This window comes from Protopterus annectens, chromosome 7.part0, assembly GCF_019279795.1.
Source record: "Protopterus annectens isolate FY-2018-M chromosome 7.part0, PAN1.0, whole genome shotgun sequence".
Taxonomy (NCBI): Eukaryota; Metazoa; Chordata; order Ceratodontiformes; family Protopteridae; genus Protopterus; species Protopterus annectens.
The window spans coordinates 1,066,042,215-1,066,054,631 of record NC_056739.1 but is presented as its reverse complement, the minus strand read 5'-3'; the positions used below and the strand labels follow the sequence as shown (position 1 = coordinate 1,066,054,631).

General features: G+C 39.7%; 1 protein-coding gene across 3 annotated transcripts in view; it reads right to left on the bottom strand.

Moving 5' to 3' along the window:
• Nucleotides 1-12,417, bottom strand: part of FBN1 (fibrillin 1) — a 4,097,759-nt gene that overhangs the window by 361,165 nt on the left and 3,724,177 nt on the right. For all 3 annotated transcript variants that reach the window (XM_044077620.1, XM_044077621.1, XM_044077622.1), the window contains exon 60: nt 3,536-3,658. In XM_044077620.1, coding sequence (XP_043933555.1) covers nt 3,536-3,658 — 123 coding nt within the window. The remainder of the gene's footprint in view (nt 1-3,535; nt 3,659-12,417) is intronic.

Below are 12,417 nucleotides of genomic sequence, written 5' to 3'. Positions count from 1 at the left end.
CCCATACATCATCTTCGCACTTTAGTCTTTTGTGATTTGCTTTATTTTGTATTACCACTATAGAATAAATGTTGAAATTCTTGCTGCTCTGACAGTCATACATATCATAATCTTGTTTCCAATATCTGATTGTTCCTAGCCTTACTAGGGTTTTGTTCCGTCTCACTTTTATCTATGGCTGACCTCTTCTTTTCCAATGGATGTTAAAAATGTCTTTTACATTAATATTCACTCTAGTTGCCCAGATAATTCTTAAAACTAGTTTTCTTTATTCTTTTTTTCTTATTAACTTAGTTAATATTATATAACTTAAATTTGCATTACAATTACTTGAACATTGTCAAGTATCACATTTGTTGCACATCGTATTTTACTCCTTAAGGATAATGGCAATTAGTTACCTTTTCACTTATTTGTATTATGTACTAGTGCTCTAATTTCCCATATTTGCTCTAAAGAATTATCAATAATACACAATGGGGAACATTCATAAAGGTTACTCCGAGGTGTAAACTTTTTTATTTATTCATAGACAGCCCTACCACAGTGCTTTTGCATTAAGACATGCAGAGCTATGGTAGTCTGTCTATGAGGCTGTGCTAGATGCTACTGTGGCAGGCTAAGGGAAAGGCACATGCTAATTAGCCATGTGCCCACCCCCCCCGGGTGCATCCTGGCCAAAACCCTGAGATTTATGGAATCATAATTCAACTCCTCCCTCTTCTTATTTTGGGAGAAGGTCCTTTGTGGGGTGGAAAAGTGTATGCCAACAACAGACAAGGTCTTGCTTTCTAGTTGGCTCACAGCAATGTTTCTTTCACGTTTGTTCTGAACACGGTTGAACCATCAATGTGGACATTGATGAAAGACTTTTTAAAGCATTCCACAAAGTCACATAGATGCATCGAGACTTGCTGATGGATTGCAATGCTGGTACTTGCTGCTCTATATGTACCATCAGCTGCGTTAGATGGCAGACGCATAGATACATTAGTCATGGACTGCAGGGTAGACATCTGGGTAGACATCTGGCACTCCACTGATTTTTGGATGTCCACAGGCAAGTTACTCAAGAGGGATTTTGACAACTCCATCATCAAGTCACTCTGAAAACGGGTCATGTGAGACAGATAGCTCAATGCTCTGAGTATAAAAGTTGCTGAAGTGTAAGTCCATTCTCCAAACACCCTATGTTCTTTACTGGAGAGATGAACAGATGTGCTCTCCTCTGAGAGCTCTTTCCTAGTGGCTGTCTCAACAACTATGACATCTACTGGTAGACCCTTGTTCCAGTGAGGATTACTCCCAGGAGTCACTACAATTTTGTCTGGTTTACGTGGAATTGGTACCAAAACATCAGGCTCCTTCCATGCCTGCTGAGAAACTAGGTCTATTAGTTCATCACTGAGTGGAACCACCTGGGAGGTAGAAGAGACAGCCCCTAACGCCTCAAGAAACACCAACTCCTCTGGGAAGGGGGCTTCAGTGGACCAACCCCCTCTTTGTTTCATTAACTATATGATATCTCCAAAGGTGACATTTTCTAGAAGGGATCATGGGGAGCCCTTCCCTTCATCAAAACTGGTGTACTCCATAACCGACTCTGGTGATGAGTTCAAGTGTCTCCTCTTACAAGCCCATTTCCTAGGTCCCTCCTTTGTGAGGACTTCCAGAGAGGGTTTGGAATGGGCTATGAACCTCACCTGATGAGAACCCTCGAGGTTGAATGAGGTCGACTGTCTCTGTCAACCAGGATGAACAGACACTGATACAGTATTCATAGGAAGTCAGGACAGAACTGAGTGGAGTTGAGACACCTCTTCCCTGGACCTGAAGAGAACTCTCACTAATGCCTCAAAAGTCAGGGATGAAATTGATGCTGAGAAAGTATCCACTTGAGCCACAGCAGGTACGGATAGAGTGCCCTCAAATCTGACATGACCCGGCTCAAAGATCAACAATAGCACCAAGGTGTCCAGCACTGAGGCACTGATGGGCAAGGATGGCTCAGATAATTTTAGAATTGACACCAACCCCTGAGCTTTTGATCATAGAGTCATCCTGATATGACATGGCTGGAGTCGAGAGAGAGACAGAGAGAGGGAAACTAGTGGAGTTGAAGTCAAAAGTGCTATAGGCTTTGACATGGATGCTTTATAGAGCAGATTCAGATCTGTGGGCTTTGGCTCCAATGGTTGGAATGGAACCAGAAAAACCAATGGTGGGGCTGCATGGACCACTCCCAGAACCACTGAAGGGAAAAGCACTGGGATGACCACTGAATGAATCTGTGTCCATAGGAACTTCTGCATCATTCTGTCAACATCTGCTTCCAATAGACTCCTGAATGAATGGAAGGACATAAAGGATGAAACCACCGATAACAGGCCAAGGAGAACATTGATGCCTCTCTTGTAGAACTTGGACTGAAGCATCAGACTTATTGACTCTGAGTAGAATTGCAGGGAATGACAGTAAACAGATCCTACAAACCTTCAGATCTGAATGGCTAGGTATTCTAGGAGCTGGACCAGATTGCTACGCTGGCTCTTTAGACCTTTTTCTAGTTTTCGCTAATCTTTTCTCCTGCGCCTTTTATCTCTCTACCGTGTTGCTTGCTCTTTTCCTTGTTCTTTGGAACTTTGGACTTCTCCATTTTTTGGATGAAGGAGAAGATGTCTTTGGAACAGGAATGGCTGAACCTCCTGCATGTGTGGGAAGAAGGCCCTTCAATGCAAGCTTGTCACAGCAGCCTTGTAGGGACCTTGGCATGAAAGAAACACACACTTCCCATTCAGTATCCAGATGTGACACTCCTAAGCATAGACACATAAGGAGTGAGGATCCTGTGACGGGATCTTACACATACAGGCTGTGCATTTTTTAAAGGCAATGGCCTTGTCCAACATGCTGGGAAGGAAACAACTACAATAATAGCAACAGTCACAACAACAAAAAGAATACCTAAATGTACAACATAGCACTTAGCAATGAGTGTGTGTGTGTGTGTGTGTGTGTGTGTGTGTGTGTGTGTGTGTGTGTGTGTGTGTGTGTGTGTGTGTGTGTGTGTACACACATACATATTTATAAATACAGATATAGATATTTAATAGAATGTTAATACAAAAAACACTACTAGCTACACATAACTTTTTTTTGGTGGGGGGGGCGGATATAAAAGGATATTTGGAAAGCTTCGGAAAATACAGAAGAAAGAGGGTAATACAGTCAAAAAAGGAAACCCCAAAAAGTCAAAATATTGACATCTTAAAATGATTATCAGAACACTTAAACAGTGCATCCTGAATGATCAAGCAGCAAATGATATCTGGGGTAATCTGGGGACCAGGGGAAATTATGGATAGGAGAAGGAGTCAGAGCCCTAGATCCAAGCTCTTGAAAAAGTGCAGAGGTAGGATCTGTTTGATACAATAACCCAATTGTTGAATCGGATGAAAAAAACAACATCAGATCAAGCATTGTAACACAGAATACACCAAATGCTCGTTTTGAAACCAAAAGTATCAGCTGTTACCTTTACAGCTTCTTCCATCCTCTTGTAATATATAACCTCTTGGACATGCACACAGATAACTTCCCTCAGTGTTTTTGCATATAAAATTGCAAGGCTTTGGAGCTTGGTTACATTCATCAAGATCTAGAATTAAAAAAAAAATCATGTTATTTACTGTCCCTTAGGAAAAGCACACTGATCCATCACACTTCAAGAATATATATACAGCAAATTTAATCAATCTGCTGTACACTGAGATTATTCAAGAGTTCTGCTACACACTAAAAAACATATAATATTTGCCAGAAGCAGAAATGCCTGTTCTGGAAAAATCTGTACATATACTTGCTAATAAAATTCTTTCTTTCAAATAAACAAAAAATGTACTGTGTTTTAGAAGCACTGAAAACTTCTTAAAAGCACGGAAATCAAATTTTAGTGACTCAGCAGCACCACTATTAATTCTATGTGAAAAGTTATCCTTGAAAACCTTATATAACACCATATTTAGAAATAATCTAACCAATACTACTGACAGCAGAACATTGGTGACTCAGCAATTATTTTATTTTATTTATTTAACATTTGTTTACTGGGAAAGTCTGACTGGACACAGGTTCTTTTTCAGCAGAGGCCTGGGGAGAAAAGCTCCATGAGTAACAGTAAATTTTCGTGCACACATTACAATAATCAATAAGTATAAAGTAAACAAAATGTAGTACACACAAGAACATACAAATCTGTTACATCTTGACAACAAAACCTGGGCTTTGAACATAGCTATTACTATTTGTAGGTATGACTTGTGTAAAGATATAAGGTTAAGAGAGGTCGGTTGGAACAAGGGATTAAACACTGGGGGAGAAGATGGATATGTTTTGGGTATACTGTATTGTATGAGAGCACTCATGAGGGGTTAGTACAGGAACATAGCCACTTATTTTTTAGATAAGCTTTAAATGATGGCTTAAAGTGGTTAGTGGATGAGATTGAGAGAATGGAGTTAGGGAGTTCCATATATGAGACATATAGTTGGAAAATAAAGATTCTCCTGCAGTGTTGTTGGGCTTGGAAACGGTGAGTAAGTTGTTGGGCTTGGAAACGGTGAGTAAGTTCTTGTTGTTAGAGCAAAGTACAAAGTTGTTAGAGCGAATTATTGGCTTATAGTGTTTAATAATGTAATTTTGCTCTTCACTAAACACTAGTGATACAGCCTTTCTAAATTTCTAATCCTATATGCATGTCTCTTAACCTCTTTGTGCAAAAAATCTGGACAAAGGGACAAAGACCCAAAAATAGGGACAGATTTTAAACACTGCTCTTATAAACCTAGAAAGTTGTTAGAGTAATAGAGTTTGTTTTAATATACATTTTCTGAAGGATATGAAGTCTGAAACTCAAATGTATGCCATTATTTAGTGACTTCATTCCTCAGATCATCCCAGTGATTTGCCAGAAAACCATAAATTTTATAAGGAACAGACCATGAATATGAGCCAGAAATCTGGACATTCTTCAAAAATCTGGACAATTGAGAGGTATACCTATATAGCAGTAAGCAATGTTGCAAGAAAGAAACATTATGATACTCCTACAAATAATAAATTCAGTGAAAGACTGCAGGTGGTATTTACAAATTGTGCACTGCACAAGACTAGTATGCAATTAAAATTCTATACCAAAGCAAACTGCAATTCATAAACATGCCCCAGTGATATTACAGTCATGCAAGCCTGCCTACTTATGTGTATGTTAATGAAGTCACTGCACTACTAGTGACTCAGAACAATTCATAAAATGCATCAAATATATTTCAAGTCATAGGCTGCACTGTTCTAGGTAACGGACAAAACACAGAAATAATCACAGATAAAACAAAAAGAAAAAAAATGTATACTAATCCCCTAATAACTAATAGTATCATCATGGCTACTGCCACCAGCCAAGTTCCATGCTGAATAGTACTTTCAGCCATGAGTACTGTGTAATTCTCTTTACAGGTAGTAACAGGTAGATTGTTTCTAAATGGAATCAAAAACACTCGACATCTTGGGAAACTTGTACAGAGGAATGAAAGTACATAGTGCAAGGAGGCAGCAATACTCCTGCAGACCTAAGTAATAATGGCTGTGAAAATCCTGGCCACTGGAACATTACAGGGGCCTTCCAGGGTTATTAGTGGGTTAGTACAGGTGCAACCTGATTCATTCAACCAGACTGCCTGATGCTTTATGCAGGGATCCTAATGCCTCAGATACAAGAAAAGTGGAGACCAGTAATGCACGGATTCCACATAGATTGCCACCTGCCAAGTGCATCTGGGGCAGTGGATATCACATATATTACAATCAGGAAACTGATTGGCTTTTAGTGTTTAATAATGTCATTCAGCACTTAACTAAATACCACATACTTATGAATCCTTTCTGAATTTCTAATCCAATATGGCAGTGTGCAATGTTGCAAGACAGAAACATTATGAAACTGCTGCAAACAATAATTTCAGTGAAAGACTTGAGATGGTATTTATAAACTTTGTAATGCACAGGACTAGTATGCAATTAAAATCCCCTCGGCATTCCTTTCTGTTCTGGAGAAGAATAACTTCCTATGGCACATGGATTAGAAGCGTCAGCAGAAGCTAATCTAGATGCAGTTGAAAATTAGCTTTCTATCACGGGCTTTACCCTGCTTGACTGCTGGGAAGGTGTGGTGAGTACTGATAAGCCTTGAAGCCAGAGCAAATATTTGTTACAACCCACAGTCCTCTGAAAGGTGTGGAACCGTGGCTGCTGCTTTTGCAAGATGGCTTCCTGCAGCTGTACCAGCTCTCTGTCTACTACTGTTCAGTGAATGAATCTCATGGCATAATTTGGAAGAGATATGCTGCTGCTATTGTATTTGCTGCAGAACAGCAGCATCATGTTTTGCCCTACTGGAATCCTGCTGCTGAAACCACACATTGTACTCATGTAGAAAATGATCTGTCTGTCTAAATTTCTTCAAAACAGAATGCTATATATATATATATATATATATATATATATATATATATATATATATATGTTGTTGTGTCTTTCGGCTTTTTCCCGGTTAGGGGTCGCCACAGCAGAACTCCGGTCCGCTAAAGATTGGCAGTAGGCTTTTACGTGCCGAGTTGCCAGCTCTGACGCACAACCTTCAACGAAGGTATGCCTATTCACGCATGTCTCTACACAGAAGACGCTCTAGCTGTGAATCGAACAGGACAATGTCTTACTGTGAGGCGACAACGCTACCGCAGCACCACCACCGCAGTATATATATATATATATATATATATATATATATATATATATATATATATATTCTACCAAAATATGCATAACAATGTACAGCAAAGGTACACTGCTATTTAGATGAACTTTAGATAGCAATCAATACTTATGCAGATCCAGTACTGCGGTGGTGGTGCTGCGGTAGCGTTGTCGCCTCACAGTAGCACGTTGTCCTGTTCGATTCTCAGCTAAAGCGTCTTCTGTGTGGAGACATGTGTGAATGGGCGTACCTTCGTTGAAGGTTGTGCATCAGGGCTGGCAACTCTGCACGTAAAAATCTACTGCCAATTATTAGCAGACCGGAGTTCCACTGTAGCGACCCCTAACTGGGAAAAGCCGAAAGACACAACAACTTATGCAAATCCAGTGACTCTAACACTGCAATTATTTTGATGAAATGCTCCTTTTTCTGGTAACACAGTAGCATCTCCATAGGCAGAAATGAGCTATGTCATCAATGCATGAAATGTGTTCTAACATAAGCCATAAGACGTGAATATTCACAACCACGTCAGTGCAAAATGTACAGGTGTTTCATGCTCGCAGGTGCTCAGATCAGGACACTACACTATGTTACTGCAGTCAGTACAGGATGATTGACAGTACATGGCACAAATCCAGTAAGATTCCACATTTTCTCCCCGTGTATTAACTGTATCCGCCAATACTATGGAAAGATAGCAGCTATCAACAGGCTAAAACCCCTTTGTGGAGGAAACATTGGAAACATGACTGTTTGTAGGCCATGCCCGTGACAGTAAGGATGTTCTGTTTGAAATGACACCCATGCCACATGCAAGACCACAGGCAGCCATATGGAAAGACGGGTCTATATCAAAATACCAAAGAGGTAGAACACCAAATGTGAAAACATCGAACCCAAAATATAGAATGGTGAAAATAGCGAAGTCCTGGAATATCGAAATCTTACCTAGGGCAAGATTTTTGTGGGCCGTTCTGTGGCTTCGCTATTTCCTCCACTGTGGTGCGAGAGTTACGGACCTTAGGGTTAGGGTGCAGGTTAAGGTAACTGGATAGTTAGTAATGCATGTATGGTGTAGTGTAGGGTTGTGTTTTGTTAACTGTATGTGTGTGTATTAATTAGTTTGTTTGTGTATAGATTCGTAGGGTATATGTGTGACAGTTACAGACCTTAGGGTTAGGGTGCGGGTTAAGGTAAGTGGATAGTAATGTATGTGTGGTTTAGTGTGGGGTTAGGTTTTGTTAAATGTATGTATGTGGTTTATTTATTTTGGTGTGCTTGTGTTGTGTGTATGTTTCTCGGACCAGCAATTATTTTCCCTAGGAAAAATTTGCTATTCTGAGCGTTTGATGTTTTCAATATTCAAAATTCCAAGTTTGACCATATGGTGTTTGACATTCTGGAATTTCGAATATATGATATAGACCTGGAAAGACAGACAAGAGGCTAAAACCTAACTAGTGGCAATAATGCCCTAGACATGGGGAACAAGGCTAGTATAGATGGCTTGATCTGACCATAACATGGCCACAGAAACTAGAAAGGTGGCTGTCAGTTGTGGCTTTCGCTGTCAGTACAGGTAAGCGTGAACTTAGAATATTTGCTTATTACACCTAAAGACATTGCTGTGAACTGACCGGCTTTCTAAAAGTATCAGCATTGCCTCAGACAAAGACATAGTGAGTTACTTATGTCATTTTATTAATGTATGTCTTCTGCATTTCGATCATTGGTGGTTATCACTACATCATAACCATACACTTTTGGAGCTATTGTTGACATATTTGGACATGTGAGGCATACTACAACTACATATGATAGCTCTTTTGTGTGACTAGGTGCATAACACTGCCATATATAGTGTGTGTGTGTGTGTGTGTGTGTGTGTGTGTGTGTGTGTGTGTGTGTGTGTGTGTGTGTGTGTGCGTGCGCTGTGTTACCATTATCAATATACAATTTAACCAGCATACCATAGACAATGGGAGCCACTGTCAGGATATATGGTGGCCAAAGCTCGCACTATTTATCCTCACAGTAGTGACATCTTGCATGACCATTTTTATTAGTGGAGCAATAACAAGCTACCATACCACCCCTTCTGCTGTCTCAGCACCTAGTTTTCAGATTCATGCTGCTCAAGATGGTCATTCAGCACTTAAGGCACTCTCTGGAAGCTAAGCCTGGTAAACACTGTTTTATGTTACTTTTGTATAAAGATGTTTTTCATTTTCTTCATTGTTAACTTTTAAAATGTATACGGTCATTTCAGTATAAGAATTCTATCATTGAAGTTGCATGTCCTCCTCTATATTCATGCAGATGTCTTTGGCATAAATAAAAGAAAGAACCATGCATTTACTTCAGAAAACATATGCTTTATTAGACATACACTAAGGAGTTGAATAGCAACATGATAAATGCTTTCATCCTCCAAAAGAAATTTTTTAGCCAGTTCTAGTCATGCAGAGGGCTTACTATGGCCCAAGTAACAAGAGTTCAATCAGGTACCTAAGGGGAGCTGGCAAGGAAAGATGGAAGGGAGTGACTGCTGCCAGTTCATCCATCTTAGAAGGAACGAGGGAGGCAGATTTGGATCAGTATTTGGATGACACATCAAAGAAGCACTACATGTTGCACCCAGAGAGCATGAGCCTGTGATCACATGCTGTAACTCTGCATTCACACATAGCTGAGGGAGCATGTGGAGGTAAGACCCTATGTCAAGGTTGCAGGAGTGAAGCTCAGGATAGCAGCTGCATGAAAGGGCAGTGCTACACAGTGAAGGGTAGATAGCTCCAGAGGAACAATAAGCCAGCCCAGTCCCTACCACCAGGCTGTCACCAAGGGAGGGAGGGAATGAAAGGGCTGACTAATTATCTGAGCCGGAAAAAAAATGGGTCAAGGGCTCTTGACTAACCCAAATACATCCATCTCTCATCTCCACTGACTGAATGAGCTGACTGGGTACAGGAAGAATAGTCACTGGGTCAGTCCTGTGGAGTGAAAAAAAAAGAAAGAGTTCTTTTGATCCTTTTTTTAGAAAATAAAACATGAAAAAAAGATTAAAACATTTTAAAATGTTTCAACAGACCTTTGTTACTGGAGAGTCCAAAATTACTGAAAAATATGAGAAAAACTGGAAAAATAATTAAAGCAACAGAAGTTTGTGCCAATCATTTAAATTAGCAATGGCAAGGTAGCTAATAAGGTGCTGCCTAACCAGAGAAAAGAATACGATTCAAGTTTACTAATGCACATTGAACAACTGAATACATAATCGTACACCTGAGAGAGGAACAGAAAGGACTGTTAGTTTGCTATGGTAAGTGGAAACAGCTTATCCTTTGTCATCAATTTATCCAATTATGGGCATCAAGTCCAATCTATGTGGGTAACCAAAGCCATCCTTTATACTGGAAGGAATGTGCCTTTGACTCCTCTGTTATGGTGTACTTCATCAGATGAGCTGCAGCTCAACATCAGTGGGCTTGAGTAAAGAAGGGGTGGCTAAGTTCAAACCTACAAGTTGGAAAGTCTTTACTTCTCGGGTTTGAAAAGGTGGATCATATAGTGAGGGGATCAGTGGTGTTTACAAACAGACAGAGGAATAGCAGGAGAAAACATGTTGGTTATGAGGAGGTTGGCTGCTCTAGTTCACCATTCTAGGGTGGATGGCCAGGATTTGGGCTATGAAGGCATTTCTAGAGTTCATCATGCTAGTACGTCAATGCCACACCAGGGGGAAATAATTATTTCTTTATCAATGGGGAATGACCGGATCAAACACTCATACTGGTGGATGTGGTGGAGTCTGAAACTGAAGTTAATAGTTTTTTTACTGATAGACCAGTGTGTCACTGCCTAAGGGGAGCCACCAATTTCCTGTCACCAAGACATATCAGTGCACTGCACACAGGCATCTCTAATTTGAAATGAGCCTTCCTTGCAAATGAATCCATGGAGTCAGGTGTGCTTCTTTTTATGGTCTCTACCTGGCACACCCATAACATGTGCTAAGATGATGCAACTCTCACTTGAGACTCCTGGGGGAAAGAACGTGTCAAACTACACATAGCCTGAGTGAGAAGGATAAGACCATAGTTATAAAAATAACAACCATGCCTGCCTAGGTACTGCATTCCTTATCATCACTGCTCAATGGTGGATAGGAGGTATGGCTCTGTTAGGTTGTATGAAGTCAACTGTCACTTTGCCATGGATGGAAAGTTGCAGATGTGCCTTATCATTATGATAGCTACTAAAGTTAGAGGATGCAGTTACCAATAGCCTGAAGCTAGGAAGGCTGTCCTGACCAATCACAATTGGTTAGCAGGAAAACAGCATGAGCTGCCCTGTATCTCAGAGAAATGGAGACCCTGCCTTCCATACCAAATAGAGAAGGGGATCTTCATTGAGAAGCCCTGTAAAATAAAAATAAAAAGTAAATTAAAATCAAAAATTAAACATGATCAGCTAGAGTGCAAATATAAGACAATGATGACTGCAAATATATGAGAGGGTGATTAGAACCAAAAGCAAAGTATAAAAGCTAGATCAGACTCCCAATATTCATCCATGAAGTTATCATCATTAGATCAGTCAAGCTAGGTCAAGGGAAAGCTCTCAGTTTCTCGTCCCAGGCGGAGATGAAAAACTACCAATAGCAAGAGGCCCTGTTTGGGCTGAACTTCCGAGTTGCCATGATCCCAGCTACCATGATCCTGGATATATCCTAGGAGGAAGGTGAAGATCCTGTTAGTATGGGGCCAGGGGGATAATGCCACCCTGAGGCTGAAAAGTAAGAGTAACCATGAAGCTGGTTACAATGGCATATGCTACCTTGTACACAGGTGAAATGGAGATATAGTGTTTTCCTGCATTAGAAGGGAAAGATAAGCCCACTGCGGGGAGGATTCTAGAAAAAATAACCAATTGTCTTTTCTTTTTTTTTTTTGTTTTGAAATACCATTTTATTTTAAGTAACAAAACAACTTACTATATCATTAAAGAATACCTAAACAACAAAAACAAAAGGCATAGATTTATATAGATGATTATAAGTTTTTAGAAAATTATTTTTTAATATCCATCTTCTTGTCTTACTACATATTTTTGTGTAATAATTTAAGATAAACCACTCATATCTTGTTGACAAGAATGTCCATCCATACTCATTGTTCCTCCTAGGCTATGTCGTGTGCTTACTTGTTCTTATACACATTAATATTTCAAAATAATCCCTTGCCCAAAGTTCTATTCTCCCAATATCCCTCCATATACAAGGATTTACAAATTAACTAGTAAAACCTTTCGTTACATATTTTCATTACAGATTTTCTTCAGATACTTGAGGCCAAGCTGACTATTCAAGCAAAATTTTCCTACTCACTCCATAATTATTTATTTTATTTTGTTCTAAACTCACATAGAGGTTTCATCATTACCTTTATTTCTTCTAAGTCAGTCTTATCCTTCATATTCTATTCCCGGTGATAACTTTTTTGTTGCTGTAATTAAGAAAAAATAGGTCTTTGCATAGTCGATATCTCCCCAGTTTGAAAGGATCAGTTTCTTGTTTAGTGCCACCTGACTTCCTGTGATTG